This window comes from Excalfactoria chinensis, chromosome 20 (genome assembly GCF_039878825.1).
Source record: "Excalfactoria chinensis isolate bCotChi1 chromosome 20, bCotChi1.hap2, whole genome shotgun sequence".
NCBI lineage: Eukaryota > Metazoa > Chordata > Aves > Galliformes > Phasianidae > Excalfactoria > Excalfactoria chinensis.
Window position 1 is genome coordinate 1,879,465 of NC_092844.1, and position 26,603 is coordinate 1,906,067.

Below are 26,603 nucleotides of genomic sequence, written 5' to 3' on the forward strand. Positions count from 1 at the left end.
TTGGTGCTTGAGTGAATTGCCCTGGCCAGAATGGTCAGGATCCAGTGCTGATTTGTCCCATGTCCCCAATGTCCCCAGTCCTGGTGTTCCCTATCCCACTCCTTCCGTTCCTATTGCTCCTGGTCCCATTCCCAGTGCCCCCAATCCCACTCCCACCATTCCCAGTACCCTCATTGCCCCCACTGCCCATGTCCACAGTCCCAGCATCACTCAGCATCCCCAGTGCTGATGTCCCCACTCCCAGTGTCCCCATTGACCCCAGTCCCACTCTCAGTGTCAATGTCCTCAGTCCCAGTATCACTCAGCATCCTCAGTCCCAGTGTCCCCAGTCCTACTCCTTCCATTCCCCATCTCCCCAGTCCACTTATCCCCATGAGTGGGAGAGCTTTCCCTTTTGATATGCTCTGCAAGGTTGTATGTCTTTTTCCCTGCCCAAGTCAATGCTGGGTGGAGGGCTGGAGGCTGACGGTTCTGCTCCCATCCGCGAGTCACTGAATGATCTCCAGCAATTCATTTGATCTCCCTGTGCCTCGCTCTCACAAATAAGGACACTGGTAATAGCTTTCTATTGTTAAAGCTCTGGTAATAACTTTCCATTGTTAAAGCTCTTGTATAGAAAGTGCTTTTATGGGAGGGAGAATAATTATTGTAATCGTTTACAGCAGAGGCGCCGCAAATAAAAGTTTGTGCAGTACAGGACCCCGGTTCTTGTTGATGGAAATTATGAGAGTAATTGTGGCTGGAATGACCAATAAAATGTGAATAAGGCAACTGCTGCTATTGAACTGACGTTTGACAGAGAGCTGAGAGATGGAGCTCGCAGGTAGAAGGGGCAGATTTCCCTTGGAGGCTCTCTGCTTATGGCAGCTGATTTGGGTTCACGGTGCATGTCGGCACCCATCGCTCTGGGGGTGAGCAGCTGTGTGATGTATGATTAGGGGAAACAGTTTGCAATTAAAAGAGAGGAGATTTGGCTTGGATAGAAGGAAGAAGAGACACCCAAGGTCAGGGAATGGGGCTCTGAGCACTGATGGGGCTGTAGGTATCCCTGCTCAGTGCAGGGCCTGATAGCCTTGAGGGTCCTTTCCAACTCCAACCATTCTATGAATCTGTGATAATGGTGCGTGTGGCACTGGATGCTGCAGTTATGGCACACTGGGGTAATGGAGAGGTAGATAAGTTGGCTCTATAAATTTCTGAACCTGGCTCCCACCCCGTCCCTTATTGCCTTTAATTTACAGCTTGCTAAAAATAGGCAGTGGAGAAGGCTTGGAGCTGCTGAAACAGAGCAAGCCCGTAAATCACTTGACAGCTCATTTCCTTATAGCAAATACCTTGCTCTTATGACTATATGTTTAGATTAAGGGAGGAATAAAATGTAGCAGCCGCTGCTGATTTCAGTGGGGTTTCGTTTTTCTTAGGTAGAAATGGCAGCTGTGCACAGGAGTGGGATGAATCACCGTGCTTCTTTCCTTTATGCACGAGGATCCCCAGCCACTTAGCCAACACTGCCTGACCTGGGCACCAGTGTGTAGCCCTTCTCAGTCACTGCCATGAAGGGACCAGCCCTAGACAGGCTGCCAAGGGAAGCGGTGGGGTCTCCATCCATGGAGGTGTTCAAGAACCATGGAGGTTTGGCACTGAGGGCCATGGGGAGGGTAGGATTGGACTTGGTGGTCTTAAAGGTCTTTTCCAGCCTTAGTGCTTTTTAATGTGGTTTAGTGAGCATGGTGGTGATGGTTGGATTGGATGATCTTGGAGGGCTTTTCTGACCTCAGTCACTCTATGGTTCCACGTAGGGCCATGGTTAGTGGGCATAATGGGGCGGGTGATTGGACAGGATTGTCTTGGAGATCTTTCCCAATCTGAATGATTCTTTGAAAGCTGTATATTGCAAATAGGGGTCACAGGATCGGAGCTGTAATAACAGCCTTCATTTTCTCTCATGACATTTGTGTTTTTGATGGGTGAAATTAGAGCCCTGCCTTGCTGCACGCGGCTCCTGATAATCAGAGCTGCGATCTATGCTTCTCATAGCAAACACTTGGGCTGGCATGAGCCTTGCTTCCCACTGTGACCATCCCTGCAGTAGAATCAGGGCTACAGCTCCTGTCTCCTGAGCTGCTGCTTCCCAACCTTGATGTCTTGGCACACAAAAATGCAATGTGACAGCCAGGGGTTGTATCACTGCCGTACACTGCTCTGCTATCTGTCTGCACGGCACGACAACGAGCAAATTGAGTTATCAATGTCCCAGGAGGCAGGGAACAAATTTAGGTCCTGATCTTGCATATGCTAACCCTGCAGATGAGCTGTGCTGGGTGAAGTCTGTTCAGCCCATGGCATTTGTCCTTCATCTGCTCAGGACAACATGTATTGCAATGCGGTGTAACATCTTGCACACACCTCATTTCTTAGGTTCTCATTGTAGGCAGGGAACAGATGTCAGATTTAGGGTGTTTGGGGTTTGTGTGCTCTGTGCTTCTGCTGCTGGGCTGGAGGTGAGATAGGGCAGGAAACCCAGCAGCTTCCATCCCATTGCTGCTGGAGATGCTCTGGTCTTATGGTCCATGGATCATAGGATCATTAAGGTTGGAAAGGACCTCCGAGATGACCAAGTCCAACCATCCGTCCCCTCCGTACCCACTAACCGTGTTGTAGAACCATAGACTCATTAAGGTTGGAAAAGACCTCCAAGATCACCACGTCCAACCATCAACCCAAGCACAAAATCCCAGTTCAGAACGAACCCAACCCAATCCCACAGCACCGGGTGCAGTTCCAGCCCTCAGCCCTCTGCATGGCCACAATGGGGACCAATCCCACCCTGTGGTTTGATGCTATATTCTGCAGACTTAGGGTTGCCTTGTTCCCTCTATAACTGGAGGAGTAAAAGACCCCCAGATGGACCATGCCGATAGCAGGGAGTTTTTGCTATGCTAGCACTGCTGAGAGCTCTGGGTGATGAGTTCCTAACTGCTTCCAGTGCCAAGAAGGAGGATGAATAATGAGCAGCAATAGCTCCATGCAAACATTAGCATCCCGCTCGGGTTGATAACAGTGTGCTCCCTTTGAAGTGCCTTTAAACACTCTCGGTGTTGCCGGGATTTTTGTTTTCAAAGATTCTGCTAGTTGCCAGTTTTTCTCTGTTTTCTTTTAAACTGCTTTAAATGGGTGTTTGTTGAGTTAGTTGAACTCGCAGCGAGCTTCGTCTGAGCAAGAGGAGGCAGCGGTGGTTGAGTCATTAATGGGAAATGAATGCAAAGGAGCCCCAAACCCGTAATCTCTGCCCCACACAAGAAAGCTCTGCTTTAAGGAGTAAATATAGGAAAGAATCGGTTGGCTCTGATTGCTTTGGATGTTACAGCCAGAGTGTGAGGAGACGATAAAAGCTGCAATTCAAAGCTCTGCAGCAAAGCGTTGCAAACCCGGTGCTGGGATTTGATGCTTCATCCGTGGTGCTGAGCTGAGCATGGAGCTGTGAGGACAGTGATGCTCTTCCCAGGGGTCATTTACCACCTCCCAGTGGTGTCCGCTCACCCAAATGGCTCCATTTGAGGACCAAATTGCTTTTACTTAACACTTTGCCACCGGGACAAAAATCCCTTTATATGCAGTGTGTCTGTAGCAAAAAGCAATGCCTTAAATCTCCATTGCAGAGCAGCTTTATCCAGCACCATGACGTTGGTTCAAGCCGTGGGTGTGAATCTGCTGTTCAGATGATTCCCCATTGACATGCCATTGGGTCTGGTAGGGAGCTCGATACTTCTGTGTTGTCTTGAGATGTCAGGGACCCAATCTCTGCCCATGGGCGCAAATATTTGCAAAACCAAGCTGGGATTTTGTCTGCTCTGAGGTGACTTTGCCACTCCTGGTTCCCTCCCACTGAATCACAATGAAGACTTTGGTGTGAGTTGAATCATACAAGCATTAAGGTTGGAAGAGTCCTCTAAGATCCCCAAGTCCAACCCTAGTCTATCCCACCGTGTCCATTGACCACATCCCTCAGTGCCATATCTCCATGGTTCTTGAATGCCTCCAGAGATGGTGACCCCTGGTGACATTCTCCATGCCCAAGGTGAATGAAGCAGAAGAAAGAGGATGCTTTTCCTGCTCAAATCTTGTGTTTTCTCTGAGCTCTGCCAGATAAAAAGCTGAAAGTGAGGGAGGACAGAGGAGGCTAAGAAAACCAATCTACTGCATTCATTATTCTCTATGCAAAGAACATCAAAAGCACTAATGGAAAAGACTTTCTGTATTTTTCATCAAAGCACTTGCTAAGATTTGGCAGGCTGATTTCTTATTTATGAATGGAGAAGCTTGGTAGTGGTTTGGGAAAGTCAGCAGTGAGTGCTGCCTCCCTCTGTTCTTAGTGATCTTTCCAACCCTAATGTTTCTATTCAAGTTGGATATGAGCAATGATTTCTTCTCTGCAAGAGTGGTGATGCTGTGGCACAGCTGCCCAGGGGGGTGGTTGAGTCACCATCCTTGGTGGTGCTCAGTGTGGAGATGTGGCACTGAGGGATGTGGTCAGTGGGTTGGGGTTGAACTTGGTGATCTGAGAGGTCTTCTCCAACCTTTATGATTCTATGACAGCACTGAGCGCACATGGTGGCGATGAGTTGATGGTTGGATTAGATGATCTTGGAGATCTCTTCCAACCATATTGACTTTGTGTTTCTATGACAGCTTTTTGGAGCTGCTCAGTGTGCCCATTGAGGTTGGGGGGTGATAAGAAGGGACCACTCCTGCATTGTGGAGCTCCAGGCACATCTGCGGTGCATGGAGAGCATCATGGCTCTTTAAAATTTAAAGCAGTGCTGCTACCCGAGTGTGGTGTGCGTTAAATATAGGGCCTTTGAAATGCGATCGCTTTGGTCATCGAAGGATGGGAGCTGAGACAATATAAATATTTATAGCATGCAAATGAGCACCAAGCAGGAGCGCAGAGCTGGGTTAGTTCTTGGTCGTTTCAAAAAGTTGCCTTTAATGTCAAGATTTGACCAGATGTGGAGATGGATAAAGCCCATAAAGATACAACCTCTTATCACATCTTCCTCATGCGTTTCTACAAAGCCCCGGGCTGCCCGACAGTGCTACCCAAATAACATTAATAATTGAGGGCTCAGCCTGGGCTGTGCTCAGACAGCTGTACCCTGCGGGCAGATGTCCCCGCTGGCACCCAGTGGGGTGGCACAGTCTCCACGTGCAAGAGGAGGAGTGGGTGCAATGCTTGAGTGAGCACAGCAGGACCTGTCTGGGTACCCAGACTATTATTGATGAGCAGGTCCAGCTGGGGTGAAAGAAAAAGAAATGGCTAGATGCATCACAAGTGGGGCTGTTTTGACATGTGTTTGTATTTGTAAATACGTCGGGTTTATCATTTTCCCCTTTATTTATTTATTACTGGTTGAGTTGTGCTGTTCTCTGAAGCCCATCCATGGTTGGCAAGGTGTCTGTACCAGCTGATATATCTCTTTGCCTGCACCAGTTAGGATATCCTACATCCTTCCCCAGCCATCTCTCAATGGAAGGGGCATTTTGGCTAATGGAAGGGGCAAAAAACTGACTATCCTGGCCCTGAATCCAAGTGTCTCTTGTTCTCCATGAGGATGCTGCTGGGGTGAAGCTGTTCTGAATGGACAGCTTCCAGTTGTGTTCCTCCAATAGTTACCCAGCAATTGGCTCATCCAACAACTGGATATTCCAACAGTTGGAGGAGGACGTGTGAAGCAGCCCATAAAACAGAGCTCCTCAAAGAGCACATTGAAGGGCACGGAGGGTCATTAGTCTGAGGTGAGTGCTTTTGCTATACATCTGAATTTCAACCCGCAGAAGCAGACTTTAATGTCTTCTACGAGCATCGTGGAGGACAGTGCTCTGACATAGAGCCTGTGTGGTGGCAATATGGTGCCTGATGGCCACCATTTAGGTTATATATTTGTTTGAGACTAGAGAGGTCGCTGCCTAACGCCTGATGTAATGAGCACTGCAGAGCCTGCTCTGAAGATGAGTGCTTTCTAAGTTGCTGTAAAACAGGAGGATAAAAGAAATCAGGCTCGTTTTTCTCAAAGGGCTATAACATCCTTTAAGGCTTAATTCTGCTTAATATTTTGCCTGTGCTCTGTAGGCTGTGCTGTTACGGTTGCACCGATCACAGCCATTCTGTGTATTTAGAGAAGCAATTGAGGTCTATGCTCTCTCTTTTCCTTCCTTTAAGCCATCTTTAACGCATGTCAGCCCAAGGCACACAGCACTGCGTCAGCTGGGGAGCAACGGGCAGGATTGGAGCGTGAGCTTTGGTTTGGGTTTTTCAGTTTTCTGCAGTTTGGGGTTGAAATAACAACTCATGGGGCAGGTTCATGTGCTGCTTGTTGGGGATCTGAGCAGGAGGTGACATAATTGAGGGGGGCTGAGATGGTTTGGGGTCAACATCAGCTTTGCCTTATGCATGAGATACAGATGTCTCTGTTCATTGTTGGACTAGATGACTTTTAAGGGTCCCTTCCAGCTCAAACCATTCTGTGGTTGTGGGAAGTGGCAATGGACATCCTAACCATGGGGATATCCTATGTGGGGACATCTGCCAGCCCTGAGTGATGCCTCCATGCCTTGTTGCTCCTCTCCAGCCCTTCATCATCTCCATTTCCTTTTGAGGCAGGGAACACAGTGAACCTCATGTAAGTCGGTACTTGGATTGGGAAACCACTCAGCCATCGTGGTCACCATCTCCTTTCCCCGACCTTTCATTTCTTCAGTAGATGGGATATTTCTTCTTTAATATCTACGATCTTCGCTTCAGCCTCCACTTATTCCCTTATCACTTTCTCTGCCCTCTAACCTTCCCATTTTGCATCTCCATGGTGCTTCCCTCAAGGGGCTGCTGGTGACGTCCTGCCTTGCAATACTACTGGAGGGCACAATGGACAGTTGAGCACATTAATTTGTTTTAAGAGAGTTTCACTGCGTAATTGCACATGTCTAGGAGCAAAATGCATCCTGTCTGTTTTCTTTCTCTCTGGCATTTTATCCCATTGATCCCAGCGCTTCATTACAAGCTGATAGGTTCCTTGCAAACACTGAAGAGCAAAGGCAGAATGGGTTGTGTTCAGCAGGCTTGGTAGAAAGAGAGGTCAAGGCTGCTTATTTAATGGGGAAAAAGAAAAATGATTGGATCTTCATTAAAGGCAGTTTCAAAGCAATAAGCACATTTTGTTGCTCTGGTGGTCCTCCACAAAAACCAAACTCTTCTGGAGCTGTTTTGGTCTTCTTTGCCCTCTGCATGCCATGCATTCCTTGTGTCCGGATGCTCTGGTGTCTGCTCTGTCTCATTAGTTCCTTGTGACCCTGCTGGCTTGATGCCATTTTCCTATTGCTTTTTCTCCTTAGAGGAATTCCCCTTTCCTCCTCCCAGATTCCTGTAGTCAGCATTGTGTTTAAGGGAAGATGCATACAGCGCAGGGAAATGGGAAGAATTTGGGTCAACGGTGCCTTGCTTTTGGAGGCATCCAGCGTGGTTCTCCAAGGACACTGTACCTAAAAGCTCCCACTTTGGGTCTATTAGAACAGTATTTTACATCTTCATGATGACAGGGTGAAGACCACTAAGCAGGTAAACACTGAAGCCACAGATATTCGTCCTTGCAAAGCTCCCTGGGCGGTTCATGAGGGAAGGGGAGATGCATTGACTTGGACAGCTACTTATAGAAAACAGATGTGCAAGTTAGAAAGCACAAGCAATAAATCTGAAGCCATATGGCAGCACTTTCATGACTGTTTAGAGTCACGGCCGGCCGTGAATGGCTCCATTTCTCTCCTGGAAGAAGAACTCCCTGCCTCTTGTAATACATGGTAATGGCTGGCATTAGCATGGATGGCTTTCACCTATTTGTTGAGTTTAAAGCAGTTGCAAAGTTGAGTTTCTTGCAAAGAAAGGGCTCCATGGAGCTGCTCTATGGGGCTGGGGGCTTCCTGCCCCCTCCAGACCCTCCCACCATGGCCATGGGAGTAGACCCTTTCTTCCATTCCAAGTCCAAGTTCTTCCCCTTTCTCCCCTTCCCCAAGCTTATAAAAAGAGAATTTCCAAGGCACTTGTTCTTCTCATCCTATATATGTTAAGGTTTGTTTTTTTGTTTGTTTCCTTTTCTTCGTGCCTCTCTGAAAAACTGCTTTTCAAGCAAGTTGGGGCTCAGTGGGCTGTGCAACCTCCTCTGCATGGAAAGCCAATTCTGCAGCCCTCCGCCTCCGCTCGGCGCGTGGCATCAGCTCCACTGAAGTCTTTTATACGGGAGCTTAATGAGTTTATGGGTTATTGTCTTAAATATGCCTGCTATGAAATTGGAGTCCTCTCTCATAATATCATAAAGGAGATTAAAAAGAAAGCTCGGGTTTATGGGAAGCAGAAAGTGAATGCATTTGAAACCTGAAGAAAGGCTGTAGGAAAGGATCATGAGCAAGCGTATTAAACTTAGGATCCCAGTTTAACCCAATGATTACCATTCACTGGGGCTTTTCTTTTCCCCTCCATTACTTGAAACCCTTTCAAATGATAGCAGTAATTATAACGGGAGAGGTGGATGAGGATAACAGACTGTCTAGTAGCACAGGTGAGGCTGTAATTTACTGGATGGAGGGCCTTTAGAAACATGCTGTGCTGAGGACTTGGAGGGGGGTTGGGTTGGGCCTAGAGCTATGGGTGGAGGTCTATGGGGTTTGGTGGGACCAATGGTTCCTGGTTCTGTCCTTATACAGTCTGCTTGCTTTGAAGTTGGTTTTTTTTTTTGTCTTGGTTTGTTTTTGTTTTGCAGTGGAAATGGTAGCAAGAAGTGGAAATTGTGCTGTTCAGAAGTCAGGGCTTCTCGTGGCAGTTGGCATCACTGAGCGTTGTTTGTATTGATTGCAGCAGAGGCAATTAAGTGGCTCCCACTGCTTTCACTGGGAACTTTCCCTGCATAAGGAGGCTCGAAGCAGAGGGGGGGACTATTATGGGGTATAAGCACAGCACAGGCAAGAGGACGGGGTCTGCAGGCAGCTCACAGCCTTGTAGAAGCTGAAATATTTCCAGCTGGCAGCGTCTAACCAAGTACCAAGTGCAGCTCTCCAGCAGGTCCCATTGGCTTTGCAGCACGTATACAACGAGATGACATCCCATCTTATACCAGACCCTGGAAGTTGGGCTAGACACTCCCTAATGGGTTTCACTGCAGAGACTGGCTATTATAGAACCATAGAGTGGTTGGAGTTGGAAGGGACCCTCAAGGCCATCAGGTCCCTGAGCAGGGACACCTACAGCTCCATCAATGCTCAGAGCCCCATTCCCTGACCTCGGGTGTCTGCAGGGATGGTGTCTACACCAACAGGTTGTTATCCTACAGCACATCTCCAAAGTTCATTATTCCCATGCTCTGGTTGGGTGTTGGCGTTGAAGGGAAGCCAAGGGCTCGGTCCTTGGCTGTCAGGGCATCGCTTCATTCCCAGCTAGGAAATAGTTTCCTGAGTTTCCTGGCAGTAGCTCACAAGTGTGAAATGTGAGAATTCAAGGCAAGTTGTAGGAAGTTAATTCAATCGCTTGGCAAGAGAAGGGGGTAATCCAGTTTTCATGTGCTTTTTAAATCAATGTAATTTTATCCCGAAAGAAAGAGAGTCACAACAAACGAGTTTGGGTTCTCAGCGCGTTGACACATCCCTTACCGTCCCTGATGTCTTTAACATGGCTCTTTAAACACGATATTCCTCGGCAGCCTTTTTGGACCTGTTTGGACAACGTAAGGTTTGGTGAAGCTGGGTGTTTCTCATTCAGTTGTGTGGCTGGGAGAAGGTTAGCGTACGAATCATAGAATGGCTTTGGTTGGAGGGGACCTTAAAGACCATCCAGTTTCAGTTCCCTGCCGTGGGCTGGGTGCCAACCCATCCAGCTTGGCCTTGAATGCCTGCAGGGATGGGGTATCCATAATACAACGCAACCTCCTCATGTTTGTACTGCAGTATCCATCCTCTCATTAAGCAGCGTTGCTGGCTGGCATTTCAAAATTCATGTTTTATTGAGCAGAAACACGAACAGTCGTTTATCTGCTTCTGTAACGCTGCAGAATTCTTTGGGGGGAAAAAAGAAAAGCAAACAGCAAATGTGCTGACTCTGCCCAGCAGGGCTGTGTTGTTGTGAGCAGAGCATACCCTGCTGAGGCTCGTGCATCATTAAGGTCACATGAAATCAGTGAGTGGTGGTGGGGTGAATTGGGAAGAGCTGGATGGGGCAGAAGGGCTTTGAGTGTTAACGAGGCAGAAATCACTCCTTGTTGCTTTGGAAGACCAAATGTAACCGTGGTACCGTGCTGGGTCATTGGGGGGGGCTCTCAGTTCATTGGGGGAAGTAAAAGGAGCAGTGGTGCAATGTGTCTCACTGCTTATTTCCCTGCTTCTTTCTGAGCCCTGCTTGTCTGTAATGCATTGCTTTGAGATGTTTGGAGATCAAACAGGGCTAGCAAAAAGGTACCGCGTGCGTCTTGCTACTTAAATAACACGCGTGGATCTCATTATTGCTTTTTGCTCTCTGGTTGCTGCTATCATTGACAAAAGGTGGAGGAAAACATGTTGTCTTTCGTTCTGCCTTGCCAAAACCATTTGCCCTACAGGCTTTGCAAAGGGAGCTGGGGGGTTTTGCTGGGAAGGGCTCAATGACCGGAGCAATGCTCAGCCCCTGCCAGGAGATAGCAGTGCTGGTGTGCTAAGCCTCTTGTTGGCACTAAGCTGTTTATTTTGCTGCTAAAGGATTTTAGAATCTCTTTGGCTGAATGGAAGCGGACGGCGAACCTCTCTTGGTGTGAAATTCCCTCCTGTCTGTGTTGTATCTGCCACACACACATATATATATATCCATAGAGTAAGCAATGTATCTATGATTCCCTGCTGCACTTACAGACAGGGAGCACAGGATGCATCGTTCAATGCATGGGAAGGCAAAGCCCGGCTCTGGGGCCAGGTCAGAGCAAAGCAGGAATACCAAAAGCTTTCAGGAAGGCTCAAATCCCTTATATTCTTACTAAACACCATAATCCTGTGAGCCTTGGCTTTGTAATGCGATAACGAGTTATTAAAGGCTAAGGCAGGGTATGGTGGGGAGGGGGAAGCTGTGGTTTGGGGTCTTGTCTTCCTTGCAGTTGGCAGGGAGCAGCTGAGCAATGGATTGGGTTCTCCCCCATCCGTGCGATGCTTGCAGCAGTTTTCCAGCCTCCTCTGCTTGGGATCAAGTGCTGTTTTGTTGTTATTTTTTCTTGCAAATGCTCTGTGTTTATCCTTGCTATCCTGGATGTTCCCATCTGCTTCTGGACGGATCATTCTTGAGGAATCAGCTCTCGCCACAGCCCTGCTTGCTTTCCTCTAAGTGCAAAGGAAGGGAGGAAAATCAATTTCCATCAGTTGGATAGTGCCCTTTGATTTATTGCTGCTGGAGGAAGAAATCCTTTATCTCGTGCTCCTGGAAAGGGATTGCTTCAGTGTTTGTTATTAGGGGAGAGATGCTGGTACAGCCCCAGTTCTCTGAACCCTGATATTTTGATAACCTTTACCAAAGGACATCCACACTCTTGGTTTTATTGCAAGAGCCCTCTTTTACCTAACCACTCATAGCTACCTAAATACTTACAGCTATTTTTCAGCCTCAGGATCGTGCAGAAGCAGTATTTGTGCAGCAGCAGAGCTACCGAGGGGTTGTAACAGCAGGAGAATGACGTCTGATAGAGCCAGGTCACTGCCATCCCAATAGGTCCCTGCTGACAGGCAGTGAGATTTGATGGTGTTTTTGCAATTAGTACCTTGTGTGAGGTCTGAGCAGAGCAGCAGAGCTGCCCGGTGCTGTGTGCAGACATGCATTGCTCAGCAGCATGATGCTGCCCTGACAGCAGCCTGCTAAGGACAGATAGATAGATAAGGGGTCCAACTCTTCCCCACTAGCATGATGGGCAGTGGTGTTATTGCTTGTTGCAATCATCCCTGGATTCTGAAGTTCATTTCCTGTGTCAGACTGTAGATTCCTAGCCCTACAAATAGAAAACCATCACTGCACAAAGCAAAGGTGTTCCAGCATCCTCTTTGCCTTGCAGCCCAGCAGGCAGGTCAGTGCATGGGGAAGCATTGCCCCCCCTGCTATGGGGTTGGATGTGAGTGCTTTGATTTAGCAGGTTCCCCCCTCCTGTGCCCTCCCAATGAGGTCTATGGGAGGTGGACACGCCGTGCTGCGCTCCTCGTCAGCGCGCTGGTTGGAGTTGTAATGAATATAGGGCCATGCTTTAATTATCCCTAATTGCTACAAAGCAGGTTAGTGGCCGAGTGAGCAACCACAGATGCCCAACTGGCCTAATTTGTTGGCAGGGAGAAAGACCTGTTGCCCTGGCACTGTGATTAGGGCTAATTTGGTGCTGGAACTTCCCTAGTTGGGAATGAGGGGCAAGTTCCTCGTGGTGCAGCTGATCTGTGGGCATCATTTTTGCAGGGCAAATGATGTACAGATGGTTTGTACGTGGGCAAAACAGCAGCGCTGCATTGCAGCAATTGAGGGAAAGGAGCAAAATCCAGCTCGCTTCAGAACCACTTAGCGTCAAAATGAGCCTGCCTTTCCTTTCGGTTTGCTCTGATAGCACTTATTTGTGTGGCTTTCTGGGACATCGGGTCTTTGCATCATCCATCAGTTTAATTCTCTCTTTAAAGGAGTGAAATAGGAAAGGGAAAGCTGAGTGATAGGCAGCAGGGAGCATGCCTGGTGCCATGCAGCCGGAGGCATGACAGTTGCCTGGAGGAGAGCCTGGGGTGATCCTTCCTCCACCAGCAATCCTGGTTGCTTTGGGGTAAATCCCATTGTGCTTTGAGCACCAGCTTTCATAGGTGGTTGATGCCCCATCCCTGCAGGATGCCATCATTTCTGGCCAATAGCCACAAGGCTGTGCACCCATCCATCCTGGACTCGGAGAAACACAGACCCTCCTGGCTGGCCTTATTCAAGGTTTGCTCATCCTCATAGATGCAGTGTTCCAAATATCCCTTGTAGGACCAGGAAACTTTCCATCGTTGAGCTTCATTGCCTTCTGGAAGCTAAACCAAGAGCTAAACTCAATGTTCTCGTATTGATTTTGCTCGTGGAGCCTTCATTAGAAAGCAGGAAGGACGGAGATGGGTTGAAATGAATTATTGAAAATGTCCTACCTTACATTTCCTTCTGGTGTGATGCACTGGAGAAAGCAAAGGGTGGCTTCCTTCCCTATGATACAGCAGCTTTTTTGTTTCCAACCACCAGGCGTGCTTTTACCACTGTGCAATAACTCAGCCAACATCAGCTTTCTGCCTCAGGTCTTCTAAGAGCAGCCCGGATCAATAGGTACAGCCAAAAGAAGGGAACCAGCAACAGTGGGGCAGGTGTGGGAAAACAAAACGCATCCGTGGGTTTGGTGGATGGATGGAAGGGCTTTGTAGGGCTTGTTTGTAAAGGCAGATGGATGGGATCCAGATACCCAGCCCTCCCTGAGCACAGAGCCCTGCTTTCACCGCATGGGGTTGGCTTTTCTGCTTGTTGTTGTTGTTTCCTGGTGCACCCAGGGGAGTATTTCAACAGCGCTGGGTTGGATTATCGGCTGCCTTCCTCCCTGCAGTGCAGTGATGGCAGAAAGGTGCGGTCCCGCATTGGCTCCGTGCCTTGCTACCCTCCAGCTTTGAGCATGCAAAGCAAACCCAGCAATGCAACCGATGCATGGGAGCTGCAAACCTTATTTCCCCAGGACATCAGTGTGCAAAATGCCATTGTGCTGCGGTGCTAAGAAGCATTGCAATGCACAGACGGTGTGGGCTCAGCACTGCCCAGCTTCCATTGGAGGAAGGCAGACGCTGTGGTCGATGCGCGCTGATGAGCAGCCCTGATGGCTATTGATCTGTTGGCACTTGATTAATATCCTACTGATGGGTTTGGGGTTCTTTGTACACTCTTCATCCTGATGTGGGATCACACCTCCCCAGAACTGCTTACAACAAATCCCTGCCAAAAGGGAGAAGGCTGATTGAACGTGGATGTGCCTGAGGGATGGGCAGTGCAATGGGTTGAGCTTGCAGATGTGCATCCTCTCACCTGGCACTTCCAAAACCAGCACACAGATGGCCAAGGTGCAGCTCCGTCCCCTGCTCACCCCTCATTGCTGCAGCTCATTCCTCCCAGCTGCAGCTGCTGGCATGGAGCTGGAGGAAGTGCACGGCTTTCCCTCCAAGCTTGTTTCAAAGAGGCTTTGTAGATTGCGATCTCCCCTTCGTTGCAGTGATAGGGTGAGAAAGGTGGAAAGGAAAATACAAACCCCAAGCAGCCCTTGATTGCTCTTTGCCCCCCAAGTTCTGCAGGGGAGATGTGAGAGAGAACGCAGGTCGGTGCCTGCTGGGTTGGCCTCGTGATTGAGATCCCTTGCCCCAGTTGGCATTGGCCAGCAGTGGGATCGGGATGTAGTTAAGTGGCTAATGATGCTAATGAGCCGGGATTTATGAGGGGAGCTAAATACAAAGGGGCTTAGGCTCCAAACCAGCTTAGGTGCTTGTGAAAATCCCACTAAGCTCTGCAGTTCCTGCTGGGAACGCGCCTGGAGGTGAGCCCCAGCCCTTTGCTTGGACAGAAACAAGGCAATCCTCCCATAGCAGCCCCAGGACACCACAGTAAGGAAAAAGACTTTTGCTTTCCCCACCCTTGGCACAGATATTTTTTCCTTAATACTTCACTTACTCAGTCCCCTGCAGCATCTCTTTTCCTTGTGCCATTTGGCTGCAGCAATGGCCAAGAAAACCATCCTTGGCACTCTATCCTACGCCATTCAGAGCACCCTCAGCCTGCAGGTTGGGAATACAGCCCTGTCAGTGTGACTCCAGCCCCCCCATTCTCATGCACAGAGCTCTCCTTTGCAGGGAGATGTTAGGTTGGGCTTTGCTGGGTTGGTTGGGAGTGAACTCACCTGCAGCGCAGCTCTGCGCCCGGCTCCTGTTGGGTTGCAAAGCCTGCAGGGTTGCTCTTGCAGTGGCGATGCTGTTTCCTCTCTCAGAGGCACTTGGCAAACAAATGAGCGAGGAAGAAACACAGATTGTGTTTGCTAATGGAGCGCGGTTGCCAAAGAATGCACAAACCGTTATTCACTGCAAGGGAAATTCCTCCCTGGGAGACGTTTGGGCTGAAAGGCTCAGGGTTGCAGCGTTGCTGATGTGCTGCATTTTATGCTCAGTGTTTGCTGTGTGTCCATGCTGAGCTTAGAAGCTCAATGTTTGCTCGCATGGGATCCTCTGTGGAGGAGCAAAGGGTGGTTTAGTGGGCATGGTGAGGAGATGGGTTGATGCTTGGACTGGATCTTCGTGGTCTTTTCCAACCTTAATGGTTCTGTGGTTACAAGGGCATCGTTTCAGGACCCGCGAGCAGCAACCCTATGGAGATGGGAGTCACCCAGTTGGAATATGGGTGGGATAGGGATGTGGGATAGCAGAGCTGGGGCGAGGTTGGACATGTGGGGATGGGTTGATGACTTGGTGATCTCAATGGTCTTTTCCAACCTTTATGATTGTCTGTTCCTTTGCTCAACCATCTGTTGCAAGGAGTTGAATTTTGTTAAGCCTGCTTGCTTCCCCCCCTCCACCTCCCCCTTATGCTGGGTGTTAAATTAAAACGTGGTTTTTATTTCAAATAGTTTAAATTAAAATGTCTCCATGTCTGAAACCCTCTGCGGACTATAAATTATGCAGGAGAGGACTGTGAATTATTCAGAAGTGAAACAGCACTGGAAACCCCTCCAGAAAACAGAGAGGCAATGGGAGAGCAGCCTGCAGGACCCAACAGGGCTGGAAATGGGCATCACCAGGACCCTTTAGCCCTGGATACGTGCTTTGCTGATGCTTAAGGGCTCTTTGAGGTCTCAGCCTCTTGAATGATTTGGGATTGAGGGTAGTACAGTGGGATATTTGGGGTGAGGGATGCTATAATGGGATATTCGGGATGTTATAACGGGATATTTGGGATAAGAGATGCTATAATGGGATATTTGGGGTGAGGGATGCTATAATGGGATATTCGGGATGTTATAACAGGATATTTGGGATAAGAGATGCTATAATGGGATATTTGGGGTGAGAGATGCTCTAAAGGGATGTTTGGGGTAATGGATACCTTAAAAGGGGATATTTTTAATAAGGGCTGCTATAATGGGATCTTGGGGATAAAGGATGCTATAACATATTTGGAATAAGGGATGCTGTAATTGGGACAAGGCATGCTATGATGGGATATTTCAGGTAAGGGATGCCATAAAAGGCGATATATGGGATAAGGGATGCTATAATGGGATATTTGTGATCCAGACACCGAAAGTGGAGGAAAATAGAGATCCCTATGAAACGTGACCATTGGAGCACTGTGTAGGACAATGAGCTGAGGGGAGAAACGGTTCCTTTTAGGAAGCCATCTCTTTCGAGTTGTAACAGCATCATCCCTAATGGAGTAACGCTGATTCAGAATCCGGCCCAGCATTGCCATCCTAAGGCAGAAGCAGCACCACCAGTGTGTGTGTGTGCTGTATTTCCCTCCTCCTTCGCTTGCAGTCATCACACCCAGGATTTCAAGACAGATTTTGGAGGTTAAAACTTCCCCACGGAGCCCAGATTGTTTCCCTCTCAGCTGTCATCTCGGGACGGTTCTGTTTGCTTTCAGATGCCGTCAAATATTTGGACTCCTGCAGGGGCTGTGCTGCGAGGGTGAATCTCATCCACGCACAAAAAAAGAGTCAAAATAAGCTTAAAAAAGAGGACTTTCTTAGCATTTCAATGTGTGCTGATCTGCAGCGTAGCATTGCTCCTTTGCAACCCCTACCTGTTGCATTTCTATGCGTACATCAGCTTACAGATGATGGTCTGCTCCTGCTTGCACTCAGTTGGCTGCATTGCATTTGTTCCTTTGTTGCTTTTCATTCCAAATCCCCACGTTGCCTTGCTTGTTTTTGCTGTTATTGGCCTTATCTCCCCAATAGAACAATATTATTGCTGGGGAGGTGCCCGGCACAGGGCAGAGCTCCAGGAGGAGCTGCAGGAGGAGCTGTGCTTCCTTGCATGCTCTTCTTTTGCATGCAATCATAGAATGGCCTGGGCTGAAAAGGCCTACAATGCACATCCAGCTCCAACCCCCTGCTGTGTGCAGTGTCACCAACCAGCAGCCCAGGCTGCCCAGAGCCACATCCAGCCTGGCCTTGAATGCCTGCAGGGATGGGGCATCCACAGCCTCCTTGGGCAACCTCTTGCTGCAGCACAGAGCACACCCTATGGGGATGCAGTCCTGAACTCAGCCCCTGCATCATGAGCCCTCCTGCACCCTGCTTGTGCTGCAAGCTTTGCTCGTGCTCCTCCTGCAGCTCCGTTTTAATTGCATCACATTGTTCTGCTTCTCCACACCCGGTGCGAAGAGCTGATAACTTTGTCGGAGCCGCTGCCTGGCAGAGAGAGCAGAGATTAATAAAAACCTGTCACTTTTATTAACTTTGCAATCTAGTGCATCACTTAATTCCAGGCAGGCTCTGACCGCAGCGCTCGGAGCTGTAAGCAGCTCTTTCTGTCTTGGTGCAGAGCTCTGCTGGGCTGGATGGGAGTAATGCAGTCCCATAAGGCTTCCCTATGCATTCCCTCCTGCCAGACCCAGGGCATCTCCTGGTAGGTGCCTACAGAAGATGCTGTTGTTGGCTGTCTCCATTGCATTGGTCTGGAGAAAGATGGAAGTAACCCAGATAACGTTGTAATGGAGTGAAGCCTTGGATGTTCCAAGTAGAGCTTCCAGATACGTTGTGGCTTTTCTTTTATAGTTGAGTATGAAAAGTACAGGGTGATCATTCAATGCATGGAGTGGAAGCGTTCTGTTTAGGAGGAAGGGAAGGTGAAGCTGCTCCTTGTGCCCCAGATTCTTTCTCAAATGCTCATCTGTAAGACCAGGGATGGCTCTGAGCTTCTTACCATGGTCCTTTGGAGAGGGACATTCCTTGACATGGACTGGAAGGGCTGTTCTGGTCTTCTAGGAGCAGGCAGAAGATGCCCATTGGATCCCATTGCATTTGTGCCTGATCTGGTGTCAGCATGAGCACCTTATAATGGTGCCAGGCTGTTAAATAGGTGCCAGCCCTGCCAACATTAGAATGGGTGGCACTTCCCACCGCCGGCCCATTGAGTTGATCATTGGCTTTTTAGCAGCAAGGAAGCAGCCTGTGTCGTGCTTCCACCTCTGTGCTGCACTGCAGTTATTTTTATCTGTGATATATTGTTCTCGGTGGAATTATTCTGCCCCCAGCCTGTAGATAAGGGCTGTTGCTAAACGAGCGTGAGCTTTTTCCTTGAAGGTTAAATCACTGCCTTGCAGGTTGCTGAATGGAGGAGACGCTTTCTGCTTCCCCTCTGCATCTTCCTGGGTATTTTTGGTGTTTTCAGACGCTTCCAGCAGTGTGTTAACACCCCTTGGAGCAGTGCAAGGTGGCAGTGAGGGTGCATTTAGGGCTGTGCCTCTCTTGTGGGTGCTCTGCTTAACAAACAGAAGCTGTTAGCATGAGCCATTAACTCTTCCTTTTAATTATTCAGCTCCTTGTTTTAAATTTTGGTTTAAATGCAGCTAATAGGCTTTGTGGAGGTCCCTCCCTTTAGGAGCCCACATGGTGCTTCACCAGCTGATCACTTTGACTCATTATCTCACATCTTCCTCCAGCTGATGGATGGCTCTGGGCTGATTTATGAACATCCGTGGGTGGGTACAGCAGATGGGAGGGGAACAACGTGGGGCCTTGCAGCCCCATATGGCAAAGCAGAGCAACCCCAGCCACCGTGTCTTGTTTTGTTGTGATTTCTGCAGATAACCCCAGATTGTCTTGTAGCATCATTTTGAGTCTTGTGCACGTTGATCTGTGATGGTTGATGGTTGGGCTTGGCGATCTGGTGGGTTGAATGAGGTCATCTGATGACTTGGTGGCCTCATGGTTGGGCTTGGTGTCTTCATGGTTGGGATTGTTGACCTGGTGGTTGGGCTTGGTGTTCTCATGGCTGGGTTTGGTGACCTGATGGTTGGACTAGTTGATCTTGGTGATCTTTTCCAACCTTAATGATTCTGTGATTCTGTATCCTGCTGGGAGGAACATGGCCACCCCATTGTTCATGTTGGGTCTGCACCCAGCTGCAACACCTGGCCCCAAGATGATACGGGGTGGCAGCCAGAGTTGGTGTCATCAAAGGTGTTTGCGCTGGGCTCCCATGCCACGTGTTGTTGCTTGGGTTGGAAGGGCCCCCAAGGGTCATCAAGTTGTGCTGACATGATTAATGGAGAGGGATCACTAGAATCTTTGCGTGTGTGTGCAATGGTTCACCTCTGTTCTGCCACTTCCACGCGTGCAACTGGTCCCATGGCAGACATTCACAGGAGCACAGCCTGAGTGTGTGGAGACTTAATTACACGCTGCTTATTAGAGATGGCCTGTTGAGCGTGGTGGTTTAGCAGCCGAGGCGGCCGCTTTATCGCCTCTTTGCAGGAGTTGTGCAATTTCTTTGTCATCATATATGGTAATGAATGCACTGCAGCACGGCGTGGGGTGAGATTCAGTGAATAATGGAAAACCCCGGGTAATGTTGAATCTATATTGGCCATGCTTTTTTCCCCAGCAGTTATCTTTAAAAGGGAAATATTAATTCTGGGGGCTCCCAGCTGTTTTAGAGCATTTCGGTCTCTGCAGCAGGTGCAGTTTGTTGCAAAGTTGCAATGAACTATTTGCCAGCACGGGGGTGCAAGACGTGCTGTTGCAATGGCCACTTTGTGTCCCCAGGACCACGCTTCTGATTTGGGCTCTGGTAGATCTACAACATGACCTACCAAAAAACATTCCCGAGGACGTGCTGGTTGTTGGTTGGACTTAATGATCTTGGAGGTCTTTTCCAACCTGAACGATTCTGTGGCTCTGTGATTCTATGGCATGGTTAATTGGCATGGTGGTAATGAGTTGACAGTTGGACTTGATGATCTTGGAGGTTAATTTCCAAGCTTAATGATTCTGTGGTTCTATGATTCTGTGACATGGTTTAGTTGGCGCGGTTGGTGATGAGTTGACAGTTGGACTTGTTGATCTTAGAGGTCTTTTCCAACCTTAATGATTCTGTGGTTTTACGACGTGGTTAATTGGCACGGTGGTAACAAGTTGACAGTCGGACTTGATGATCATAAAGGTCTATTCCAACCTTAACAGCTCTATGATTTCTTTCTTTTCCTGCCTTCCTTCCCCAGTCGCAGTCTGTGAATGCTAATTAGGATGGATAATTCCTATTTGTTCCCTTTTCTGCCTTAACCAAATCCCCTTCTATTTTGATCTGTATCATTTATTTCTGCGGGCCATTATCTCAGTGTCATTACAGCGTTTTAGCAGCTGAATGAAAACATCCGAAGGAAGCCAGAAGTTGTTAGGCACAACATTCTGTGATAACAACCATAATTTTCGTGATAAAAAGAAGGAGGGGTGGGAAAAAAAAAGGGGGGGGAGAAAGGAAGAAAATGAGAAGGGTGATGAGTTCAGGAAGCAGCAGAAATAGAGCTGGCATTGTGAAGTGACACCACCATGTTTGTCCTCTTGTGGTCACCGGTGTTGTAGCGTTATGCAAGGGAATGCCAGTGGGGAGGGCTGGGGGTAAAAGCTGCTTTTTGTCTCTTTATGTGGATTTTATCATTTCTGGGTTGTTTTTTAAGGAGAAGATCGATGTTTATATCCTGGGTAGGGATGTGATAAAGATGTTTCAGTGTGATTTCTTGGCATGGTGGTGTTGGGTTGATGATTGGACTCGATGATCTTAGAGGTCTTTTTCCAACCTGAATGATTCTATGGAAGGCATCGTGTTGGGTATTAGGAGAATTTCTTCTCCAGAAGAGCAGTGATGTGTTGGCACGGGGAGCTGTGGGGTCACCATCCATGGAGGTGTTCAGTGTGGAGATGTGGCACTGAGGGATGTGGGCACTGGGCATGGTGGGCTGCATTGAGGTTGGACTTGGTGATCTCAAAGGTCTTCTCCAAAATACATGATTCTATGGTTCAGGAGCTTGAAGTCCTTGCAGGTAGCAAGCAGTGACTGGTTCCTGCAAGAGACAAGATGAGTTACAAGAAGGAAAAGCAAGCAATTCTTGTCTTGAAACCTCTCCTTGATGCTTTTATTTGAAGCAATGTAATCCAAAGGGAAAAGAAACTGAAACCAGCACCGGGTTTTCCCCTGCCAGCCCTACCTTTGCACTGTAACTGCATTACATCAGCTGCTGTCCTTGAGTGGTCCCAGAGGATCAGCCTTTGGGGGGTAGATGGTGCTGAGGCTGAAGTTCATGGTGACCCCAGTTGTGCAGGGCTGTAGGAGCGGGTGGATGTTGGGCTTTCCAGCCCAGCCTTGGATCGTGGTATCGTTAAGGTTGGAAATGATCTCTCAGATCACCAGGTCCGACCATCAGCAAACCCCCACCGTGCCCACTAAGCATGTCCCCAATAAAGGTGCCAGCATCCCGCTCTTCATTTCCCCGTTGCATTTCCAGCAGCAGCACAAGAAGTGTTACTTCAGCCCCTTACTACACTCCAGCATTCAGCTTCAGCGTGAAGCAGCCCGCAAGCCAGGAGGATAGAATAAAACAGCACTGCACTACAGAGAATCAATCACACATGCATCCCATTGCATGGAACAACAGGCGATGTACCCTCCCGTGCCTCAGTTTCCCCACCCGGTGCAGCCCAGCGTCTCCTTTCCGTCTCCTTTCGGATCCTTTTTGCTTCCTTTACATTCCTGCCCGGCCAGGACAAGCCACTCCTCCGACGGGTGACATCAGGCTGGAGCCCAGCAGGGCCCTGCATGGCCGCCATGCAGCGGGGAGTGGGGACACGGAGGGGGACAGCAGCAGGGAGCTGGGGGACGCGGGGGAACGTGGGACGAGCTGGCTGGAATCCCACGGGTAAGGGCTCAGATATGGGGCTGGGGGGGGGGGAGGGGGGTAGGAAGGGGGTTTCCGTGTGTCGTCCCTGCTTGGTTTGTAGCTGTTTGTTTTTTGAGGTGGGTTTGGCTTGTTGCTTTATTTTCTTAATGTGTTTTTTTTTTTCTTCTATCTGTAATGTTCTGTCTCTTTTTTTCCCCTCTCGGTCGCTTTCTTTTCACTCTTCTTTCTATCCCGTCCCTCTCTGCGTTTTCCCTTGTTCCTTTTCTGCTTCCTTTTACTCCCTTACAAGAGGAAACAAAAACCAAACCCTCGCCGGCTCTCTGCTCTCCCCCAGTGCTCCCTTGGGTTCCCCCCCTGCCCTGGGTGACTGCCTAGAGGGCAGGGGGGGAGAAATCACATCCTCCTGCCCTCCCCTCCTGCAAGGCTGTTAGTGGGATTTGGGTTGTATCCCGATACTGGAGGTGCCCCAGTGGTCACGGGTGGGCTTTACAAAGTGCCACATCCTCAGGATTATTATCGCAGCAGGAACGCAGTGCTGCTCTGGGGGCAGGTTTGGAGCCATCCCAATGGCAAAATGGGGGTGGGCACAGCGGGTTTGTGCAGGCATTGGGGTACTTCTGTAGGTCAGAACGTGTTTGGGGCTCTCCAAAGGGACATAGCCTGGAAATTTAGTGGTTTTCCCCCATTTTAGTGCCCTTTAGTTGGGAGGGGTGGACTTATGGATGTTTCCCACAATAGGGCTGCTTTGGTGTGAACCTTCCCAAGGTACCTGAAGTCAGACCAAACCAGAACCATCAGAGCCATGGGGTGCTCTTCAAGTGTGAGCTTGACTCATCCCTTAGTGCTTAAATCACTGCTTTTCTCCTATACCCTTCTTTATCCTACAGCCCACCAAGGTACCCATTTGCGTTGTATTAGGATGCTCATCAGTGCCCCGGAGCATAAAGGGTGGATGGATGTTGAATGCTATCAGCTAAAAGATAATTAACAGCCAATTATTTTGTGTGCGAATGGCAGTTTTCATCAATTAGGGAACGTTTAAATGGCGTTGATTTCTGGCTGCTCTGGGTGCTGCAGCGCGAGGAGGGAGAACCTTCCATCCCTATTAATTGCATTGCTTCGTTATGGGGTGGGGATGAGCCCAAAAGGGAAGAGGGCAAAAAAAAAGAGGGTTAAAAAAGAGAGGAAAGATGCATTGCTTTTTGCATTGGGGTTTAGCTGTAGGGAGGTGAAGCAGAAGGGGGTGGGCTCCTTCCAGCATCATTGGGTTGAATTGGAGTGGGTTTGGGATAGGGCAGAGATGGATGCTGTGCAGTTGGGTTTGGGGGCAGCGTCTCCTGGTAGGTTTGTAAGCTGCTCCCAATGGTGTATGGGGACATGGAACCCCAGAACCTTCAGTTTATGGGTTGTGCTTTGATCCATGAATAGAGACACCGTTAGATAGACAGATAGAGACAGCTGGGTTGTACATTGTGCCATATGGATATGCCACTGGATAGAGATGGATGCATGCAGATAGATAAGTAGGTGTTATATACGTGTATGTCCTTGGGTGAACCATCCTTGCCATGGTTTGGGCTCCTTCTCTCCCACCAGGATGACCAGCGTGCTGGTTTGGTCTCATGGATTTATTGCATCCTAGATGGGGACCTATAGATCTCATAGACCTCACTGTACATCTGGATTTCAATTGGGATGGTTGGACCAGCATTGCCCATATCCGAGTGGGGATGCAGCAGGCTCTAAATGAATCCTGTTGGGTACTGGATTGGCTGATAGCACGGCTTGAAGAGGGGCTGGTTGGCATTGAACATGTGTGGTTAATCATTTGCCACGGGGCTGATGGCTGGGGATGTGAGCAGGGAGAAACAGCACAAGGTGGGCTGGGTTGGGCATGGAAGGAGAAGGAATGGATGGCAATGGGGTGGTGTGGTTGGTTGCTTGCAGAAATGGAGGAGATGGGATTTTTATGGCATTTGGGCTGGTGTGCAGAAATGGGGGGGAAGGGGGTTTTAATGGGGTTTGTGGAGGCAGGTCTGTGTGCAGGAAGGAAGGTCCCCACTGCAGCCAGGCACTCAGTTGCGTACCAGCGACCTTTGGCAGTGCACACATTTGCTTGCACTGCATGAACCCCGTGCATGTCCTCTGATTTCCCACATGCTGGAGGCCAAAAAATGTGCATTTCTCCTTCCCCTCGGGAGCTGGTAACGTGGGCAGGGCCGAGCTGTGCTCCTCGGACACCGATTTATCCAAGTTTTTTGTGAGGATTTCAAGAAAGCGCTCTGGACTTTAATGAAATCCCCAGCCCGCAGCTCGAATGTTCCTCGTTAGTGACTTTATTGCTAAATAATTTACAGAAGGAGGCCTTGCCAGTTTTCATAAGGGAAGCATTTCAAGTATGCAAAGCAGATTTTATGCCTTCCCAGAGCAGCTGCTGGCTCAGGGATGGGGGACCAGCACCACGCTGGCTCTGCCCCATTCATTCTGCACCTATAGGGAAGGTGGGAGGCAGCAGTGCAGGTAGGGCAGGGGCTGTTCCTTCCCAAACTGTATCCCAGATTCCTATGTTACGTGGCCAAACGGTGTGGGAAAGGACCCACGCACACTTGTGGTTATCGGTTTTATGGCTCCTGTTGACGTGTTGTTTGCTTGTCCCCAGCGCTGCTGCGAGAGGAGGTGGCCCAGCTGCAGGAGGAGGTGCACCTGCTCCGGCAAATGAAGGAGATGCTGACGAAGGAGCTGGAGGAGACACATGGCAGCAAATCCCCCGAGGTGCTGTCAGCCACTGAGCTCAAGGTGCAGCTGGCGCAGAAGGAGCAGGAGCTGGCACGGGCCAAGGAGGCTCTGCAGGGTAAGGGTTGCCTTTCCCTATAGGGCTTTATTCCATGCATTCCTCCGCATGGAGCTTGCTGCAAGCCTCACTGAAGGGTTGTGCTGCAGGGCAGAACCTGATGTTGTAGGCTTTCCCACCTCCAAAAAGCACTTCTTGGTGAATAAACTGGAGTAAGTGAAGGTGGGATGGTGTCATACCCAGGGTAAATGGCACCATGTGGGGCTGTGGGGAAGGGAAGGGAAAAGGAAATGGTAAGGGGGAAGGGAAGGGAAGGGAAGGGAAGGGAAGGGAAGGGAAGGGAAGGGAAGGGAAGGGAAGGGAAGGGAAGGGAAGGGAAGGGAAGGGAAGGGAAGGGAAGGGAAGGGAAGGGAAGGGAAGGGAAGGGAAGGGAAGGGAAAGGAAGGGAAAGGAAGGGAAGGGAAAGGAAGGGAAAGGAAGGGAAAGGCTATGGGAAGGGAAAGGCTATGGGAAGGGAAAGGCTATGGGAAGGGAAAGGCTATGGGAAGGGAAAGGCTATGGGAAGGGAAGGAGTAGGATGGAAAAAGAAAGTAAAGGGAAGGAAAAGCAAAAATCATCCATGCTCTGTATATTTTCAGTTTTATTGCTCTTTGATGATGTGTAGGTGAAACAAAGAGACTTTTTTAGAGCTTTTTGCTACGTTCTGAGGGTTGGAAATGGTCCTTGTGAGCTGTTGGAGCAGGCTGGCTTGCCCCTTCTCCATGGGAAGTCGTGGTGTAGTTGTATGCAGAAAGCCAAAATGCTGTGACTGAGCAGCAAGCTTTCCCCTGCACTGCCATAATGGCCTGAGAATCACGAGTGTTTAAAGAACATCATGGTGTTTTGCTTCTCTTTTTTCAGCTGGGCTTTTATTGGTCGGCTATAGAAGCCGCTGGGATTTGTTTTGCGGGACTTCCTTGCAGGTGTGAGGGATGGAGTGAGGGAATCTCGGCTCACACTTGTGAGCAGCGCGGCCAACAGCCCATTTACATCCCTTCTTCCTCCCTCCTTCCAACTCTGGAAGCCTTTTCCCCGTCCTTTGGCAAAGCCCGCAGTGCTGGATCCATCCCCACAGGCTGGGCAGCAACGCAGCTCTAATGGGACGCTGCAGAAATCCTTTTTTCCCTTCCCATGTCAAACTCCTGCCAAATAAAAAAGGGCAGCAACTCCAGAAAAAAAAGGGGGAAAAAAAAATACCTACATATGGGGAATGGGATGGGAACGTGGCCAGGCTCTGCTCGGCTGCAGGATCTCAGGCTCCGGTCCCCATGTGCAACTGCAGCATCCTCCCTGTTGGCTGCACGCACGCTGCGTTGTTAGCAGGCAAGTGATGGGGAAATTGTAGGGGAACAGTAGGGAAATCCGTTGCCATGTTTGGCTGAGAGCCTGGAAGCACTGCGGAAGCAGAGTGAGGGAGGAGAGGGGAGGATCCGGCCTCTACGGCATCTCAGCACCTCCATAAAGGTCTGGTTTGGGGTTGGAGAGGCATGAACGGAGCCTCGATCTATAGGGAAATGCCTTCCTGGGTTGTCCCACGCCAACGAGCCCTTCCTGCTGCGGAAGGGAGAGGAGAGCAGCTCTTCCTGCTGCCGTCCTGTAGCATTTACATCTCCCAGCACAGAACTGACGCAGCGTAGGATGCGGCTTGGAACGGGATGTTGTGTTGCAGCTTCTTCCTCTGGGCTGGTTCTGTCCCTTGTGCCTTATTTTGTGATCGTAGAACATCCAGAATGGAATCATGTAATGTCCTGGGGAATCCTGTGAGGGGCATCTGGGGTCCACATGTGGGTGAGGGTGGGTATGGGGTCT

The 26,603-nt window shown here is 49.3% G+C and overlaps 1 protein-coding gene across 2 annotated transcripts in view; it reads left to right on the forward strand.

Moving 5' to 3' along the window:
- KAZN (kazrin, periplakin interacting protein) overlaps nt 1–26,603 on the forward strand; it is a 135,119-nt gene that overhangs the window by 101,423 nt on the left and 7,093 nt on the right. Inside the window, exons 1-2 of one of the 2 annotated variants that reach the window (XM_072354624.1) lie at nt 21,870–21,982; nt 24,624–24,815. In XM_072354624.1, coding sequence (XP_072210725.1) covers nt 21,883–21,982; nt 24,624–24,815 — 292 coding nt within the window. In that variant the 5' untranslated portion in view covers nt 21,870–21,882. Of the gene's footprint in view, nt 1–21,869; nt 21,983–24,623; nt 24,816–26,603 lie in introns of those variants that run through there. The other variant, XM_072354623.1, reaches the window with a different exon arrangement.